At 41.9% G+C, this 21,084-nt stretch overlaps 1 protein-coding gene across 1 annotated transcript in view; it reads right to left on the bottom strand.

Moving 5' to 3' along the window:
- NUAK1 (NUAK family kinase 1) overlaps positions 1–21,084 on the bottom strand; it is a 47,068-nt gene that overhangs the window by 9,693 nt on the left and 16,291 nt on the right. Inside the window, exons 2-4 of the mRNA XM_009908350.2 lie at positions 15,429–15,549; positions 4,001–4,152; positions 2,737–2,802 (exon numbers count right to left, since the gene is read on the bottom strand). Of these exons, the coding sequence (XP_009906652.2) occupies positions 2,737–2,802; positions 4,001–4,152; positions 15,429–15,549 (339 nt within the window). The remainder of the gene's footprint in view (positions 1–2,736; positions 2,803–4,000; positions 4,153–15,428; positions 15,550–21,084) is intronic.

Raw genomic sequence — 21,084 nt, 5'->3', positions numbered from 1 at the left:
CCCCTCATCACCCTCCTGGCCTGTGGACCAGTGGACGTGTATTTATTATCAGTTTCCAGATAGCAGTGTTTCCTAGTTGCATGAGCACATGACCCTGCTTCCAGAGACTTATACTATTGTAACTCTTTAAAGGTGACTGTCTCTATACACTATATCATGACCTTTATTTAATTAGCTAAAATTTAATAATGGTAACATGTAAAATGGCTTGGAGTCCTTTTAGGTTGGATAATCATTTCTAATGGATTACTTGTCCTCTTTATTTCCTGTTCTAAAAAGTATTACTTAAATTGCTACCCCTGGATCTACTTTTACATTTTTCCCTTCACACTACTCTGACATGCTTTGCTATATCGTAACAGATTGATCATTGGCTTCTTCAGAAACATGTATTTAATTGCACATTGCACCCAAGAACAAAGGGATTCCTTTCATTTTCTCTTTCTTAAAATCAAACTGCCAATTTTGTAATCCACTGAATGAAACATAAATACTGGGAAAGTACAGATAAGACTATCACTCCATTTCTACAAAATGTTTTCCACTGAGTAATTGAAGCCATCAGTCTGTATCAAACCCCCAAAATTGCATATTTCTTTTTTCTGCCTGAATAAAGCATATATAAGTATTCCTGGAATGAGGACCTGATAAATTTACTCCTAATAAATAATTTACAGCTCCATATGTGTTTCCTTGCCAACGGTTTCTGTTTAGAGAGACAAAGAAAATGTGGGAAGTAAAATTTTGTGCAAGTAACACAGAAACCACAGTAACACATTCAAACCTTCAGCATTCATGGCAGTGTGCTTAACATCAAGCACTCAAAGCTGACCCTAGTCATAAGGTGTTTACAAAAAGACAGCAAGGAGAAAAAGAAAACAATATAAAAAGTGATTTCTTGAAGTAATCCAAATTCAAACACTAATTGATAGCAAAATGTATGAAATACCAATAGCTTCCCAATCTTGGTCTATTTTTAGCTTCATGAAGATGAGGGGACTTGCAGCCACCTATCCATGCCCAGGCAGCCTGGCCTGCTCAGGGGTGAGCCTTATACCTTGCAGAGAAGTAACTGAGAAAAGGCTCAAAATACACAAAATACCTACAAGGCAGCTTCAATACAATGCAGCTCAGGAAATTAAAGCCTTCAAGAAAAATATGTCCAGAGATGGGAAGGGATGTGGGGAGTTGCAGCTACGCAAATGTCTTCCACAGCAGTGCCACTGGGTCACCTCCACTGTCTGGACCCAAACACAAAGCTACCCTTTCCTGCACCATCTTCCCACTCTCCCTGCGGGACAATTATGCTCCCATACAGAAGACAGGGGAGGGAGTGGAGCCTTCTGAGAAAGCACAGCTCCCCAGAGGGATGGAGAAGTGATTGGTTTTGCATACGAGGACCACAGTGCGGAGATGCAGGCTGCCGCAGCTAGCAAATTCCCCAAATTCCTCTTTTCTCTCAAGACTTCTCTGATTAGCTGGGAAGATAGTTTGGCGCGTAATGCGGAAAGAAAGGTCATCCTGCCTGCGGAAGCCCGCTCCGTATACAATGTCCTAGAAAGGCTACTTTTTGTTTTCAGTACTGCTGAGAACAGCTCAGGCTGCTGCAGCCAGCGTCCCTGCAGGAACAGGAGTGAGGAGGTTCTCTCTAACACTGCATGTTAACAGAAAAAAGTCCAACTATTGCATTGGATAGGCCTTCTTTAAAAGACTATTTTTAGATACCACATATTTATCTGCCTTTAATCCACTGGTTGATCCAAGTTAGCTTCTGTCATCAGCATTACACAGATGGCAGCTACCATATGTTACTTTCCATTTCCATTGCACATCAGCTTAAAATGAAGACAATCTCTCCAGCGTGAAGCACAGAAATCAGTTCTTGCAGCCCCGTAGCTTTCAGTAGAGACAAAATGAATTTAGCTCTTTGGCTCCTTGATTACTTGGATAATTAAGCAAGGATGCCCAAGCATAATCAGAAACTCTTCTGGCATCTCTCCCTCTTTCTGCACACAGATGAGCACACTGAGTCACTCTCACATCCAGCTATCTAGGGATGAACAGACTTGAAAGTGAAACAGGTCCAGCAACCTGGAGACTGCTCTCACCTCTACATTACTTATCTTTGTGCTACAGCAATTAGGAAAAAAAGAAGAAAAAGGAAAAAAAGGTCATTCCCATGCTTTTACTGAGGAGAAATGACATGGAAATGACATCATTGTCATCACTATCCAAAGTATACGCTCGTATCTGGAGTTCCAAGGCCATTTCCTAATGAAGCACATGTGCTTTAGTAGGTTTATTTTGAAACTCTATTTGCTTATTTTCCAGCCATGATCAAAAGGACATTCAGAGTGTTCTGTAGGAGGCACTTGAACCCTGTAGACCAGGAGAGGTTTTTCCTAGCCCTAGCAGCAGCCAGCAATAATATAATTCATTCAATAAACTCCACTGCACAAAATGCTCTGCTGTTTCCTAGCAGTAAACTTGCTTTGGGAATCACTGCCCTTGGGTGGCAAGACAGGGTCATCTCCCCTAAATTATGCAAAGCTTCATTTAGTGTGTATGACTCATCACACCAGTGGTGCTTTTTCCCCAATCTCCAAAACCCTAAGCCTCTTGCCAGATGCTGTTGCTTAGTAGCTGTTGCCATAACACTGCCTCTTTTAAGACCCCAGATAAAAGTTTTACAAAACATGCAAATCCATTCTGAGAAGCTGAGAAAAAGAATCCTACCTTAATATTAAAATTGTCATCAAGAAGGATGTTTTCCAGTTTTAGGTCCCTGTGGACAACACCATTCTGAAACAAGAAAGAAAAAAATGGGGGAGAACATGAGAAGATATTGGGAAAATTAAAGGTGAGCTGAGCTGGCAGGGTGGTCTTTGCATCTGCATTTCAGGGCTGATTTCACTGTCATAACACTCATGGCCCAGTGACTAGTGACAGGCAATGTATTAGTCACTTGGTGTGTGGTTAAGAGAAGAATGACTGGAATCTGTCCTCCCACAAAGTTGCTACACCAGCAGGGGGCTTGGGGGGTGCAGGGCTGGGGGATGTCTCTTTGGAACTTAATTCCAGCCTGCATCCTGCCCCCACTGTGTGAAAGCAATACAATCGTCCCAGGTACCAGAAAACACTATCTGTTGGTGATGCTAGCCCTCACAAAAGCCCTCATTCCTCCAGTGGGCAGCCACGCAGATGAGGGGAGTTATAATCCTAAAGGACTGTAAATGTTAAGGATGGAAATGAACAAGCTGGGTTTAGGTCAAAGTCTTCCTTAAAGAAGTATACTTATCAGAATTCCAGTGGAGAATAAAGTGTTTTAAAAATTCATATTAAAAATTGTGTTAGCTGCTCATTGCCTTCAGCCTCGTGCACATTTTGGCTCTATGCAGTTGTTTCATTAGCAGAGATAAAAGGTCCATGATGACGCCCAGACAGCTGCCTTGGGTTTAATTGCTTAAATTGTCCTTCTAGTGGGTACCATGATGGATGAAGTCATTATCAAAGGGTATCTTTCTAGTGCTCCTGCCACATCTGCAAAAGTTAGTATGTTCCCATATATGAACACTCAGGTATTTCTCCTGGCTCTTTTCTTTTTCTCCATATATTTTATCTCCTGAAGCTGTTCACTTGCACATTCAAAGTGCAAGCTACCATTCATCTGAATGTATTAATGTTAATGATGAAGAAATCTTGTGAGATGTCTGTTCTAGTTAATGCTGTCAGTTATTTTTTCAGCCAGGAGAATGATTTTCAAGGCAAAAATGCAATATATGGCTAATTCAAGGGAGTGGCTGGAAACTGCCTTAATGCAGGAAAACATTTTGAGTCTTCAAAAACAGGCAGTGAACTACTGTATTAATGAAGATCTGTTGTAATATGATCATGTGCTGTCATACTAACAAATGAATGCTGTTGCCTCAGACATGCTTTGAAATCTCTGTCACTAATTAGCCTTCAAATAGCACTTTTCAGTATTGAATCCTTTGCTCACCTTGTGGCAGTAATGTACAGCAGAGACTATTTGTCGGAAGAAGTGTCTTGTCTCTCTTTCACTCAGTCGCCTCCTCTCACTGATGTAGTCATACAACTCTCCTTTACTTGCATACTCCATGATGATCACAATCTTATCTTTATTTTCAAACACTGCATGGGATAAAAAGAAAAAACACCATAGTTCAATCAGTGTTGGAAAACTGACACTTCAAAGAGTGAAGAAGACTCGGGATCACTGAACACACCCTGTATCATCACTGCAGCCTGCAGAGACATAGTACCAACTTCCCTGCAAAAAAAAGCAAGTTCCAAAGTTAGTTCCAGAGGAAGAGTATTTCATTTCAGACCAAAAGGAGCAAGTTGAGGTTAACTTCACTTTCATATGGCTACATAAAGAAGCTCTTTAATATGGAGTCACAGGGTGGCAAAATCAGCTTGATCCTAATGAGGTGAGGTGGATACTTGCGCCAGCAATACCCGAACACTAAATCCCTGTTGCAACAGGGACTGCCCCTTACCAGTAGTCCTTTTGAGGCCAGAGGACAGGAGGAAACAGTAACTCTCATACCATTTGCAAAGGGTTAACATAATAAACTCTGTCTTCAATGACTGGTTGATATATTGCCATTTGGCTTATAACAACTGTTGGCTGGCTTTCACCTATGATCAAAACCCAGCAAGTGAACTGATGTGTGTGCCCTCTTCAACACCAGCTCTGACAGGATGGTGGGCAAGGACACTTGAACTAGCAGTGGCTGAAATGTCTCCAGAGTTGTACAGCTCTTGTCAGTATAGCTCTGCATCCTGTCTCATGCACCCAACATCCACAAGCTTACTTATCTCCTGCCTCTACCACAAGTCCTACTGCATGCTGCAGATATGCCTTTTGCCACTTGTGCAGAGCCAGCAGCAATGCACAACTCCCATGTAGGCAGTGCAAGGAATGTTCATGAAATACACGTCATGACTGTTCATTGGGGCTCAGGGTACTCTGTGCCACAGGCTGTCAAGGACTTCACCAGGAGTTGCAGATAACTAAACATTTAACCTTGTGAAGCAGACTGCCTCAAATTGCCATAATGCCTTGGGCTGCTAAACAGTTTCTCCCGTCAGACATCAAAATCCACTACAACCAACTGGAAACTTCCTGCACCTGCTGTAAATAACTCCTGCTCATACTGAAACATGGTGATTTTCATCTTCGTTTTTATCTGTGGCAGGAGCCTGCTGAGGCTAGGTCATGCTGGCAGGAAAGCATCTGCAAATTAATGAGGTTACAGGGGTTATTACAAACGGATGCTAGTTTTGACCAGCCCTATTGGAATGATGCCTTCCTCTATCTCTTCAGCAAAGTTCAGACACGAGTCCTTACACATGATTCAAAACAAAACAAGACAAAACAAAACAACAATTTCAGCATTCTTAGTAAACTGAGAAGCTGCCTGTCTCAATACAGGTTTTTGCTGCTTTTAGGTTTTTGTCTCATGTCCTCTCACACCTTGTCACTCAGCTGCACAAGCCAAAGCCTATGTAGTTCCCTCTAACACCCCTGAACCCCAGCCAAACAGCTCTGGTAAAAGGGAGAGTGAACAGCCAGATAAAATTGGCTGCTTACTTGTCTGCTGGCCTCAGTGTACCCCAAAGCAGAGGCTCCTGCCAGTGATTACATCCTATGTGCATCCTCATTAGCAATAAACTTTGGAAACTGGTTGAGCCGTCTCTGGATGGATTATACTTGCAGTATCCTCTCCAAGAATGACAGACTGATACTGTCTGGGAAAAATTGGACATGCCCTGTGTCATACAGGGAAGTGCTGTGATATGTTACCAATAAAGCAGCAACACACACATTTGTTTCTCCAGTCTTGGAAAGCCTTGTTAGATGCAGGGTTCTTTAGGAAGGCAAAAAGAAATAGCTTTAGTAAGCTGAGACAAACCACTAAAATTGATGATATTTAAGAGATTTTTTTTTTAAATAAAAGTACATATAACAAATAAACAACTACCAGTTCCCCATCCCCTCAATTCAATGAGTTCAATCCCCCCAGTGATTCAATGAGTTAGGGGTTATTGTATCATGCATGTATAGAAGTTGCCACATGGCACCACCAATTTCAGTGGACTCTCATAGGACTGCACATTCCAAGTAGTACCAGCCAAGGACCACCCTGAGTTCAGGGGAACATTTGCTTCACTGGAGTGGTACTGATGGGGAAGAAGGGGCTCTCATCTCCTCCTGCCCCACTCCTCCAACCGTCCTACCAGGAATTCAGTGCTTCTGACAACAATAACAGCTACAATGAAGGATTCTTCCAGCCTGTGTTTTATTAAAGCTTTGCCTTAGTCACTCAGTCATTAGAGTCGTCTCAAAATATTCTTGATGTTCTGAAGTCTTACAATGCAAAATCTATTTTTTCTGGGCTAATATCTGCCACATTAATGTATGTCCTGACCTATTCTCCTGCATTTCTACAGAAATGAAGTGGAAAGCACTTGGTTTGGAGGACTGGGCATTTAAAGGTACTTTCAATTTTAATTTTTCTCCTATGTGTTCTAGGAAATAGATAATACCTTAAAACTAAATTTAGGAAAGCATAAATCATACTTCCAGATTTTGAATTTTTGTCAAAAAACCTCACTAGAATCAATAGAATAGAAGCATCCCAGTGACTTGCATTGTTTCAGTTTACCAGCACACTCAGGACAAATGGGTACATTCTTTCTCTTCATGAGGGAGCACTGTGAGAATGGCACTACCCTTGGACTTCAGTCACATAACAGAGGCCTCCTCAGAAACCTCCTAGCTGAACAATTACAGAATTGCACAGTAATTTATCTCTTCACCAAGAAGCAGAGGTGAATGGCGAATGTTCTTTTTTTCCAGGGACATGGGATGTAGTTTCATTTCATCATAGTATCATTTCAGTTCAGAGCACCTATGATGTTTCATTTCATCATAGCATCAGTTCAGTTCAGAGCACCTATGATGTTTCATTTCATCATAGCATCAGTTCAGTTCAGAGCACCTATGATGTTTCATTTCATCATAGCATCAGTTCAGTTCAGAGCACCTATGATGTTTTATTTCATCATAGCATCATTTCAGTTCAGAGCACCTCCATAGTATCAACTGAATCACATGAAAGGGTGCACAGCTACTTCATGTGGAGGGGGAACTGAACAGTGGACAAAAATGTCTTAAATGAGAGCTGCACTGACGGAGGAGGGAATGGAAAGGCAGTAGGATTTATGCCTATACACACACCCCCACTCTTAAAGAGGATTTCAGTGGTCAAAACTATCAGGCACATGACACGGTAGTTTTCTGGCAAGTCTGAGATCATTGGCCATGTATATCATGATCTTCACAGAGACAGTTAGGATGCTAGGCAGGCTTTGTACAGACACTTAAGAATTTCCCTTCTGAGCACAATATGTAGTTCTATAAACATATGCTTCAAGAAAGCATTATGGCCAATGGCTGTGGGAAGAGAGGAGGGCATTAATTAAAGGCTGGATTGACTTACTGCAAATAATAATGAGGTAATAAATATACTGCCCTGTTAGCACCTGGGCTGTAACCTGTGGGCTGATGACGGACGGATCGCCTCCATATAGCTTCTGGGACTGCCTGGTTGACTCTGTGTTTTTGTTGTGGATGATTTATTACCTGACATCCTATTGCATATTCTGAAACTCACCCCCACACAGAAGTGTGGCTGAACCCTGGCGGCAGCTACTGCTGATGGAGAAGCACAGCCTCAGCAGGATGCTGTGCCCCAGGAACATCCTGCAGCTTCCTGCTACTTGTGTCATACAAGCCTGCTCCTCAACTCTGACCAAGGTCAAGGGAAGGAGGGAGGTTATGTGTAAAAAAGGTGGGGCTGCTCTTTCTTCTTCAAATCATGGATACTCTGAAGACAGCTGGCCAAATAAGATAAGCAGAGAAATGTCAGTATCAACACCCAGACATGGTAGCTGGAGATATGGTCTGTCAATCATGAATCAAGAGATTGGAGTTGCTGAGATAAGAGCTTCACTAATTAGAGACACTAGCAAGATAAATCCTTGTTACAAGATGTATGTCATTTATTTCTGAGTCACTGTATTTATTTTCACCACTCTGCAAGGTGAGTTATGCTGAGAGAGCTGCAGTAAGACCTTGGTGTAGCAGGAGGGCTGCTGCACTGCTATAGCCATTGTGGTTAAGTGGTGCAGGGTAGCGGTTGCAAAATGTTAGTACCCCTTTGCAAATGCAGCCTGCAGAATAAAGGATTTACTTCTGAGACAGCTACACTTCCACCTGGCCACAGGGGTGGAGGGAGGGACAGCACTGTGAGAGCACATCAGGAACAAGGGATGTACCACAAGGTGCGAGGAACAACATGATTGTGTCCCCAGGAGATGAGCAAGTGCACTGTGTTAATTTACTACGACACAGGCCACGGCAGCATAGAGAAACAGCATCCACCTGTGGGCTACAAGCTTGCTTGAGCTTGGCCTTACAAGAGCCTCAGCAGAGAAGAAGAGCAGCACCTCACCCATATGGCAAAGGCTGCTTGAGATGCAGTGGTCAAAGATTTCTCACAGCTTTTCTTTAAACTATCCCCTTAACTCTAATGTGTCTGTTTGGTGGTGGTTTGTTTGTTTGTTTGGGGTTTTTTGTTTGGGGCTTTTTGTTTGGGGTTTGTATTTTTTTTAAAGAAAGAGAAAGAAAGAAAGAAAGTTCTATACTTCTAGGCTGATAATTGAAACCACATCTGCTGGCTTCAGAGTTCAATGAAGAATATAAATGTGAAACTGGGAAAGAATTTCACTTTTCACTACTAAAGACATATCTGAGACAAAGTACATTTTGTAACATCAACAAGCTGTCTCTTTCACAAGCTGTTCTACTATAGCAATAATTCCTGGATTTAATCTCCCCACTTATTTATATTTAGAGGCCGTGAAATGATGAACTCAGCTTCTATCTACAGCTTTCCATTTTCTAAATGGCACTGGTTGCGTAGGGACCTCTTGCTGATCAGCACTTCTCTTTCAACTCTACTGCTAAATTCTTCCCTTTAGCTAAATGAAAGTCACCTCCACTAAAACTCCACAGGGCAAGTCTGACACTGGATGAACACATTCACTATCCCTCTAAAATACTAAGATGGACTTCACCCTAAAAGCATTGAAAGCCCACAAGGGCATGGCTTGGCAAACACCAGAGTTTTAATAGTACATCTCACATCTCTCTGTTAGGACAGTTTGCCTTTGAGTTGTTTACTACCTAATTTAAAAAGCAAAACAAAGCAGAAGGCTCTCTGCTGCTTCCTCCAAGCTTACAGGATGCTAAAGTCTGAGTGAGTGCAGAGGGAGGTGGATTTCTTTTTCCCCCCTAATGGACTAGCTCCTTGTGGGCTGATTCCATTTGGTTTACATGTAACCCTGGGGTAAGGATTTTAGTTTGTTAGTTTAAGAGGGGCGGCCAATCTCTTCGCACTGGAACCATTTGAATTCTCCTCATGCCTTTGCTCTCTATCAGAGCAATCTCCTAAATTAGTTCCAGTATGTTGACATTCCTTCCATCTGGTGTCTTTCCATTCAGCGGTATTTTTATTACTCTCCTAACAGCCGCAGACAGAAGTACCTTTCCACTGCTACAAAATGCTCTTTTATTAAAGGTCAGCCAAATCAAAAGAACAAGAGAGTTTGTTTTTAATTTTGGAGATGCAGACTAGAATAACCTTTTCATTCAGAAAAGTCATGTATGACCCAATTACCTCACTTGTGTAATAAGGCTTGAATTATTCTTCCAAAAGACATGTGGGTATTGAACAGTGGTTTTTACCTTAGAAATGCAGGAGTGTGTCTCTTCTGTGTCCTTGTCTGCTTTGAAAGCCATTAGGGTTTATTTTTATTTTGGTTTTCATTATTATTTTATGACTCTTTTTTAACAGAACATACGGAGGACATAAAACTAATGTAGAAAACCACTTGTATGCACATGCATATTTATGCATATGCTTCATTATAATTGAAGATAGCAAAATATAAAGTCAGGGTTTTAAAGCTGAGCTTGTGTTAAATTGTTTTCCTGAAATATGGCCTTACTCACCCAAACTGCATCTTTTCTTCAATTAAAGGAACGTAATTATGATTCTGCAATAATCATTTAAAATCAGAGAGCATGCTAGAATTTACTCCCCAGTGAGGAGATTAAATCAGAATGAAAACCATTATCCTTGCTGAGGTTGTTTCTTAGAGAATGAGACCAAGAATATGCAGATTTTGGTGGTCTGCTCTTTAAAAAGGAAAGGAAAATGAGATTTGCTAATTCAGCCATAATAACATGTTACACCAGTTGCCTTTTGTTTCAGCAAAGAATGCAAGAACAAATTCCTCTTTTTTCTTTTAATTATGATTGCAAACTGCTGAGGAACTTCAGACAAGCAAACATTTACATTGAAGAGGGAAGACTGTGTAAATAGAAAGATAGAAACAAATATCACCGTTGCATGCAATCGTTTTGACATCTGAGTTGGACCTGCCAGTGATGTCACACATTTGAGTTCAGCTTATGTCCAGCAAGACATTGTTTAGGCAATCACCCTGAATGACAGGAAACTCATAAAGGTGGGGTATGGTAACTGAAGAGTTAAGTTTGTTTATACTTGTTTCCTTACTATCACCAGACTCTCAAAATGCTACTTAATGTTCTTGGATGTTATCAACTGAGAACAATAGGAATAAAGCACTCAAGGGTCAAAAGCCTACATAATTAGAGGAAATCAATTAGAAATGTGGTTAAATAGTGTCACTGCTGAAGTACTTTCTCTTGGCCAAATGAATTTTAAAAAAAAAATAATAATCCTTCCAGCTTTCCAGTTGTTCAAAGTCCAGTTGCTCATGTGATGTTTTGAAGAACTTTTGAAGTTTTCTGGTGTTTTGCACGCAGAAATGGTTGAGGTCCTTAGGCACCAACGTTTGTTTTGATTACATCTGGAAACAGGAAAGAGCAGAAGCTGGGAGAGAGGCAGGGACTGCCTCCCCAGTGCTGTCAGCCTGAGCCACCTGACTCTGTTATGCCCATGCACAAACCCACTGATGGTGCGAGCTGCCACCTCCATACCCAGCTGCCTGTCACATCCCGGGGTGCACATCAGGGCTGATGATCACAGAATGATAGAATCATAGAATCAGTCAGGGCTGAAAGGGACCACAAGGATCGTCGAGTTCCAACCCCCCTGCCATGGGCAGGGACACCTCACACTAGATCAGGCTGGCCACAGCCTCATCCATCCTGGTCTTAAACACCTCCAGGGATGGGGCCTCAACCACCTCCTTGGACAACCCATTCCAGGGTTTCACCACTCTCATGGTGAAGAACTTCTTCCTCATGTCCAGTCTGATGTGGGACACCTGTCTGAGCTGGCATTGCTGGTGGGCCACATAGTTTCTCAGCAATGATTTGTGTCCATATACCTTGCTGGCTGCCATCCAGGTAATTTTGGCAAAGTGGCTGCTTTCACTGTCAAGATGATGGCTTCACTGACACAACCCAAGGAGCTCTGCATTGAACCCAGGTGTGAAACACCAAGGATGTACTTGCTTTTTGGGGCATGAAGTCTGGCACAAAGTATGAGATTAAGCATATATTGGGCAAGTAAGATGAATATATCCTGTAATACTGACCACCATGATTACACTCTGTCAGATTTTATTCTGTTGCCTTTGGGATTTCAAAGTACAGAAGAGATGAACCAGTTTCCTAATTAACCAAAGCATGCAACCCTAGCTCAAACTATTGTGAACTGCCAGATATATGATAGAGAATCTCTGTGCTTTTTCCTTAGAGTATCAGAAATGCAACCTACAGAAAAAAAAGTAAAAAAGTGTCCCTTTTAGATGGCAAATCATTTTTTGTGTGCCTTGTTGCTGTGAAGGGTCCAGCACTGTTCTAAGCATCCCGGGTCCCAATTCAGCAAAGCAGTTCAGTACACTTCACTTACACTTCACTTTCCTTCACTTACTTGTTCACGTTAATGCCATCATGTTCCATGGACACCAAGTTCTGATCCTAATATTTACTCATTCTTCAGGGAATGTCTTTGTTCAACTATTTCTACTAAATATCTGTTAATAAGCTGTTCATTTTTAAGTGCATCTTGTAAATGGGCAGACTTTTCTGTACAGTTATGCTGACCAAGGACAAGTCTTCCAGCACAGAAAGACACATACAGGCAGTTTTTCACACTACAAAGATTCAAGAGCACTCTCCTGAATGTACCAAGCACAACTTCGCTCTCAGGATTGGTCCAACATATGTTTAAAAGTTTGCAGAATCAGGCCTGATGCTCTTTCCCTGGTTTAACTTTTATAAAGTATTGCCAGATGAGGTAGATTTTGTACTGAGGCTACCCCTGGAAAAACATGCTAGCTCTCAAAGGCTTTATTTTCAAATCCTGGACTTTTGAAGGCAAAAAAAGAAATAGGGCAGGGGAAGGATGGAGGGCAGTGGAGGAGACAGACAGATGAATGGGCAGAGGCATTATTCTATAAATTAACATTTATGTGCTGAAAGCAGAACACAGTCAGCTTCATCTATCCAGTCCCTTGCCTGGAGTTTAAAGTCACTTGAAAGAACACTTCCCTCGCAGCCATGCTCCACAGATTGCCAATTACAACCCTGCTGAGAGGATGGAATTTCGCTGGAATCACAACTGTGGTCTGCCCTTGCAGTAATGGGCAAGGTATGTGCCTTTTGATTAGGTTAACAGAAAGTATCTCTAAACTGGAAAGCTTTGTTTCCACGCATCTGAATTTGCTCAGTATCAAAACAAAAAAAAGAGAAAGAAAGAAAGATAAGCCTGTGTTTACATGAAGCTGACAAATTCAGAGGTTAATTGCTTTTAAGCAGGCAGGTCAAAAGGATACCTAAACAAGGATCCTACTTAAGGAAAACACATTTGTAAATGCAATACAAAGAGCATTCAAAGAAATTAGAGGGAGTTACAGCACTGTCCACCATAGGTATATCTGTGCAACCTGGCACCTATAGAAAGCTATGTCAGACATGCAGTGGCAGTTTGAAAATCACAATAAAAACTAATGAGAGAGGAAAAGAGTATCCGTGCGGTGGCTTCAGTTTAAAAGTTAAGCATCTGATCTAAGTTAGTCAGCTAGACCCCCTTCTACAGTCAACAGGAGTCTCTATCCCACCCACTTGAATAAATATCACCTAGATGGGAGCAAACCACCCTGGGTATATTGTGGTCTCTCTCGACTTAGAGAGGGACACTAGACTTCTAGCACACATCAACTACCTAAGTATGGGATGGCTTAAATTTTATGATATTAAACCCATCCCTGAGGACTGAATGACTTCAACATTTTGTGTCAGAGGACAGGAATATTATGATTCATTATGCATCACTCAAGAGGAATAGGCATGTGTTTAGAATCCAGTTTCAAGAAGGTACAAATACTTCAGTCCTAGATGTATTCCCTGAACTTCACTACAGGTACTCTTCATCTTAAAATGAAGTACACGTCTGAGGCTCCCTGAGCTCACATCCTTATCTCTAGCAACACGTAATCGTCCCCTGACTTCAGCTGCACAGCTACCACATCTTCCCAGGGCTGCCATACCTATGTTACAGCATTGGCTGCCAAAGGCCGAATATCAGCTCCGCTTGGAATGCTTGGATGAGCTGTACAGCTGCGATAGCTCTGCTATGTGTAACTCCTTCCAATGGGTTACAGTCCAATCAAGAAGCTGACTTCCACTGCCCATCCCTTCAGGCCAGGAATTAAACATATGAAGGCCAGAAAGACTGATCTGCTTTCAAGAAGAAAAGGAAACAAAGGAGTAACAGAATGGAATAATTCCCAGAAATGAGAGAAAAAACTGCCTCCAGATTTGTCACTGCTGTGTGCTGCTGCTGGCTGGTGGACTGTAAGAGGACCGCAAGATCACCTGCCTTAGGCGCTCACCCTTGGGCAGACAGGATGTACCCACCAGGGTGGAGTTTCACTGGCTCTGCTGCAGAAACACTGCTCCTCCCCCCACGGGGCCAGAGGGGAAGGTTTTATTCCCACTGGACTTAGTTTTTGTCTGCTTCTTTAAAATGTTGTCATCTTTTAAGCTTCTACAAATGTTTTAACTCAGTAGAAACTATTTAAGGTAAGGACAAGAAGGGCAATTGGTCAAAGGACCACAGCATGCTTAATCTTTTTTCTTTCTGAGTTCCTGTGCACATTTGAAATAACTTTTGTTCCATTTGCAACCCACATGCTGACACAGCATCCCTCCCTTTTTCTGTTCCCAGATCCTGTTATGAGTTTATTCAATAAAAAGACAGATATTCATCTCTTTTCAAGTACAAGAACATGCTTTTGAATAACTCAATATGTGATACTGTAACAGTACGCCAAGCCAGTCCTTGTTTTAATCAGTCGTATCAACTCTCAGAGCAGAGTTGCCATATACACATCATCACCTTGTGCTTTACCTCATGGGTATGTAAATATGTAGGGCTAAATCAGGGCTGCCTGTTCTGCACATAGGGGAAGAGATGATCCCCAGGGACAAAGCTGCTCAACCCAGGTTGCTCTGAAGCTCTGGACTCCATATCCTTGATCTGCCATGCAGCTGTCCTCATTACAGCAACAGACCTCTTGGCCAGTGCCTTTAGCATGTACCCAGACTGAACATCCCAGCTAGAGGTAGGATGTCACTTGAGTAAGGAAGGAAGGAAGAGATTTTACTGCAGGGTGGCACTCTACAAGTATATAAAGAAACAAACAGGCAAATCAGGGAGGAATTCCCGTCTTCCTGCTCCTTGTTGTAGGACCAGGGAACAGTTGTCAGAGGCAGGAATTAGCAGGCTTCCCAGCTGTGTCACTGGAAGAAGGAAGTTAGAAGGGGAAGGCAGGATTAGGAAACAGGAATGATTAACCAACAACCAGACTGACAGGAAAGTGTGCAGAGGTGCATAGGAAGCGGATGCTGGGATTCAGAAGGAACAGAAGCAATGACAGAACCAGCAAGATTAACTGGTAGGTAAGGGAAAACCAAAGGACTAGAGCAGGTAAGATTGATCCAGAGAAAATAAAGCATACAGAGACCAGTTTAGGGGATGGGGACATATACAGATATCCAAGGGGAGCAAGGAGATGAGGTGATCATGCAACAATTTCCCACCTGCCATGGAGATGGTGCTTGACTCACACATGGAGAAACTCCTCCAGGCAAAAGGTTATGCATCTGTGAAACACTGGTGGTTCAGAGAGAAGACAATGCTCTAAACAGTCTCTTGGGTAAAGAATGGTTTACACTAGGAGTAGGGTTTTGTTTAGTGTTTTATCTCAAGAAACATGAACCTCAGGTCTGCAAGAACATAACAGAGCAGTCAGGAAGGATAGCTGCATTCACTAACCTTCATATATGGTGATGATATGAGGGTGGCTGAGGGATGACATGATCTCAATCTCCCGTCTGATGTGAACCATATCTTGTTCATCCTTAATTTTGTCCTTACGAATGGATTTTATTGCGACCTATAAATTCAAGAAATCAGGCATTATTCTTGGAACTGAATAGATGCATAGAATCCATTAAGGAGAGTTCAAAAAATAAATACAGATGTTAGATGTTGGCAGAACATGGAATGACAAAACCAAAGCTTTAAAATACAAACCTCCATGCCCCAGCTCTTTTCGTTTTATAGCAATAAATACACTCATTAGAGTAATAGGTGACATGAAGTTTTAGGGTCTTCAGGTGTTAGGACTTCAAATAGAAGCTTTGGAGACAATTTCTCTGAAATAAGGTTGAGATCTCTGATGGAACAGAAGTAGGGAACCTGGGGTGCTGATTACAAATTTGCATTTGTCCATCTTAATACATAAAGGATCACATTTACACAGGGTTGCTCCATGGTTCTCTGAAGCAGGCAAATTGCTCAGGAATTAGGATTTATCTAAAATCAGAAGAAATCAATCTTTGAAATTCACATCTGAAGTTGTCCTTATATAAACCCATGGCTTTCAGTTCCTACACAGCACTTATGCAATCACTGCAAAACCATATCCTTCCTGCATCCTTCCTCAATCAGCAACCATTTTTCAAGCACATGGTGTGACTGGGTATCTTTCCAAAAGGCAGGGTGGGAACAGAGGAAGTGATAGCTGAACTTGCAATATAAATTCAAATTTGTAACAGCCCTTGTGAGTGTGTATATGTGTGCTGCCTGTGAAAAAAGGCCTTATCTGAACACCACCATAAATAATCGCAGAGGTCAGCTCATGCCCTATGAGAAATGCAGAAGCTGACAATGGAGAGAAGCTGGTGGGAGAGGGAAGGTGAGGGTATTGTGCATACTGAATGGCAGCATGGCCTTTATTATACTCAATATTTACTCTGCTTTATTTTTTTAAGCCAGAGTTCAAGGAATAAATTACCAGCTAGTTTAAAATCAACAATAGATCTTTGAAAAACATCACTGACCTGCTGAGATGACCACCCTTTTATGGGTAAACAAAACTTTTGTCATTCTATGCAGCCAACTACTGTCGACCTCTCCTGGGAAAGTATTTGTAAATCTGTGATTTATGTGATTTCCCTAGTTCCTTCAGAAAGGAAAAAAAAATAATAATGGCCTACTTCAGTAACTGCAAGTGGCATGACTGGTATTGTTTTCATTGTATGATGCAATATCATGGACACTGGAGAAATAAGGGGAAAACTTACAATATTATACAATTCAAATGTACATAAACAGAAGCTAGTTTAAAGGATCAGGTTTCCTAACAAAGCCCTCAACTCTGAAAAGCAACATTGTTCAAAAAAAGCAGTAAGTACCTGCCCCATTCCCTCAAATTCTCAAAGATTTCAGCACATGCTTAAAATTAAGCTTATGCTCAAGTGCCACCCTACTTTGGAACGGCAGAACAGAGAAACGAAACTCACAGGACAAAGCAATTTGCATGTTAAAACCAAATTAATTCACTTGCTCTTGACCAGACATTTGGGATAAAGATTTTACAAGTACCAATTTAACTATGATCTTGTCTACATTTCACCTATTGCTAGAAAAGGTAATATAACAGATCTTAATTGAATGAGTGATCAAGATTATCTCCAAGTGACTCTAGAGATGGAAAAGGCAATTAAAACTAACATTGAGGATGGATTTTTTTCCCCCTTCTCATGTTTGCACTGGGACAGGCTGCAAATGCAAATACACCCTGTATACAAGAAGGATGTGGGTGGCTCTTGGAGCAGCATGTGCATTCCTACAAGAAATAAATATAGTCATGGGTAAAAACATTTTTTTATTAAAAGACAGCCTTGTACTTGGCTCTGAGGAAGAATTTAAGAAGGGTTTCATTGTCAAATATACAACAGGGAGCAAATTCTTCACCATTCATGGCTGGTAAAGCACTAACGACACCCCAGAGGGCACACCAATCTCCTACTAACTTGACTCTGCGCTTCACAGACAGGACTTTTGTATGTCTACACATAATTACTGCAAATGGCCTGGAGGGAATAATTACATCTATGAAAACATATATTTTTAGATACAAAAAAATGCAAATGTGATTGAAAAGTGTGGTGACACTCTGTAAATACATGTTTAGATTAATCTTCAAATGCAAACAGATGTGTTGCCTGGGAACGTATTTTTGAACAGGACCAGAGAGTTTACAGTCTTAGAACCCATGCTGAAGAGTGGTTAAGGCACCTAGTAGCCTTCATTTATACAGGCTATACCAAAAAGTTTAACCAAATTTTGAAGCCTGTACTCAAGCTCTCATGAAAACACACTTTCCAGTTGCAGGGGTAGAATTCAGCAGCCCAGCCTGAAATACTAGGATTTTGTCAGTGACATCCAGGCTGCAAGATCTCATCTCAATATAAAGAAAGAAATGCTGAGCACATCTCTCAGGTTTTAACATTCAAGACTTTCTCTTCCCTCTCTCAGCTACTTCAGATCACAGTGACTAACATTTGGAAACAAGCAAAGACAATGGGCAAGTCTGAAACATACTAACTCCAGTAGTGCAAATGGAGCCAGGGCAGCTGGTTCCTGCTGAAGTCCACATGCCCACACTCAGACCATCTGAAAGGCCAGGCTCTGTTTTCCAGAAGCAGATAGGAAAGAGGGAGCACAGCTTTTGGCTTCTCATCCCTCCATGAATCAGCTTCCAGAGTCTGCTGGGCAGGAAGCAAGGAGAAATAAGCCTCTCTCAAGGCTGCAATAAATTACCTGTCTCCATTTGCTGGAAAGAGGATTTATATTGACACTCTGAACTGGTGTAGAGAGATTATTAAGCATTTTCCGACACACTTCATGCTTCTTTGCTTTTGTTTGGTACAAATAACTTGAACTATAAATACTTCAAAGAGACGATGGTTGCAAGGTTTTCTGTACACTCAGTCCTATCTGGAAGAGAAATGTCTCTCCTCCTTTACAAGCTGCTGTGCAGAGCAAAATGAGTGTGGTTTTCGTTTTACAGAGGCAGATCAAGACCATCATGTACAGAATAATATCTCTGAGTCTAAATATCTGGCAAAGGGCATGGCAGGCAGTAGGTGCCCATTTCCATATCAAATCTCTGTCTGCTGAGTCACTGCTGGCATCATTTACGTGATGAGCAACAAAGCTATATTTTCAGCGAAGTGTAAAGCTGGTCCTCTTGATTTCAGCATGTCGTTTCACGTGTTTGTTTTCATCTAACGAACTTAGGTTTGCTTCGTTCCCAGACAAGACGCACGCATATAAACAAAAGTAGAATCGGCCACAGGGCACAAAGTCACAGATTTTTAAGTTGGCTAGTGTGGTAACTGAGGCTGACCACCTGAATGCCACAAACCACTGAACCTTCCCAAGCAATTCCTGCATGCAGTACATTCAGTCCCATTGAAAACAATCTTCCACTCTTTATTATCTACCAAGGCTATTTTTAGGACTAGTGAGATATGAACAAACTGCTTTTTTCCACCATGGGGGCTGTGACTTTCAAGCTGGTTCGAGCACTCATGCATACCACCCATGCTCCAGCAAATTCCAATGGGCTTTTGCAATACTATTGTGGAGAGTCAGAAAAATGACATCAGGACAGAGAGTGCAATCCCTTGAGAAAGAGAAACCAGATTGCTGCCTCTGAGAGGTATGTCAGAATTGTAGCTTAAAGAAAATTATTAAAAAATATTTTGTCTGGGTAAAGAGGGAGGGGAGGGTTAAATACATAAACCTCTCCTTTCCAAAAGCTGTGAACTGAGGCTGTAACCACCCAGCAATGGGAAGTGGGTGAGCCCGGCTGGTTTCACAGCTCCATTTCCTTTCTTTGAGACTGCGAGGTGGGAAGTACAATGCGCCAAGTGCCAACAGGGGCGGGGAGGTAAAGAATAGGTGGATCAACCAAGGGGGAAAAGAGAAAGGGAGAGCAGAGGATGTTTGGGGGTGGGGAGAGAAAAGGCACATTGTTCTTTCTCCAGCTCCACGGAGCTGAGCAAGAAAGAATAAAGTCTGGCAGTGTATTATGTTTTTTCCAGGGGAGTCTCTGCCTATGGCTCTTGGCCCAGACATCACCAACAGAAAAGGAAGAGAAACAAAGCTATGAAATTGGGTGGTCCCTAAGGCTGCTGCAATCAAATGATAAGGAGGGGGGACACAGATAATCCAGTTGCATTGGAATGGCACTTTCAGAGGTTGCACAAAGAATAGAAAGGAAAGGCAGAGGATGGGCTGGATAACTATCTGGCCTCTGAACCTTCCAGGTGGGAAGAAGGAGCCATGGACAGATATCCCTACAGGAAAGCCAACCACCCAAAGGCTTCTGCAAAGGTATTCTCACATAGACTTCTTGTTAGGCTCTTCCCACACAAGTGTATCTTTGCTGTGTCCATTTGCTGGGGGGGAAAAAAAAACTATCTTGAGAGTCCAGGCCCTGGACAAATGTAGTAACAAAGAGCATCATGCAGGACGTGCGGTTCTAAGAACAAACTTCTGCAAGGTCATAGAAAACACTCCATACACTCACTGAAAAGTTAGACAAAAGACCACTGTGACTTGAAGCCACATTAGTGCTTGGCATTGTGCATTTTGCTAATACATCTCTGAGAACTCTCTCAGAGAAGGAGAAAGTTTGACACAATGCCATTGTTATAGAGATTGCTACTTTTCAGATCCTAAAGGCCAGCTGATCACCATGGTGATACTGCCTGGGAGGCAAGCATGTGAAAAAATCCGTATTAATTATTTATCAACAGCCCAATTCTGTTGTTTGATATGTTAGCAAACTACGCATTAACCAGGGGAGCTGCTTGAAGCAGTAACCGGTGCTATCCTATACCCAGTGAGACTGCTGATCTAAATCTCAGGGCTTCTGCCCATTGCTTCTGTTCCACTGCATGTTTGTGTCACGGATATTACCAAAGACAAAATGCTGCTATTGTTGCAAGCCAGGAGCTGCACACATGAAGGGCAAGGAGCCACGTGCAGGGATGCACCTTTCAAGTTCATTTGCTTTGAAGAGGAAAGGGTGTTTTTTACAGCTGCCTTATTCTGTATGGCAAAAGCATATAGCAAACATCTGCTCCTCCCTGTTTCATTCCACTCTTCCCAATGCACTACATAAAAAAAGATTACATTTCTAAAAACCAAAGCTGATTTACTGACACTCTATCACTGACTACATGTAGAGAAACTCATGCCAAGGCACTAAGAAATCCCAAGTCAGTGTGTTAAATCAAAACTCTATTTGCATCAGGTGAGGTACAATGTGCCCATGCCTCTTGGAGAACCAGGTTACAATTACCTTGGCTTAATTTTCCTCTTCTGGTTCTGCTGGACACAGCTGCTGCTATCATACCATAAATGATGATTTATCAAGTGAAGAGGAATTAACTAATCACAAACACTAGGCAAGGGGATCACATCTTCCTTCTACTTCCCCTCTTATTCACAGAGAAAAACGCCTGTGGAACCACGTTTTAATGAGCATTAAAAGGCACCAGATGAACACATTTATGTTGTACGTATACAAAGTGGGTGCCAGGAGGAACACGTACAATACCCTTCCTCC

This window comes from Dryobates pubescens, chromosome 15, assembly GCF_014839835.1.
Source record: "Dryobates pubescens isolate bDryPub1 chromosome 15, bDryPub1.pri, whole genome shotgun sequence".
Classification (NCBI taxonomy): Eukaryota; Metazoa; Chordata; class Aves; order Piciformes; family Picidae; genus Dryobates; species Dryobates pubescens.
The sequence above is the reverse complement of the archived record's forward strand: the minus strand, read 5'-3'. Positions and strand labels throughout refer to the sequence as shown.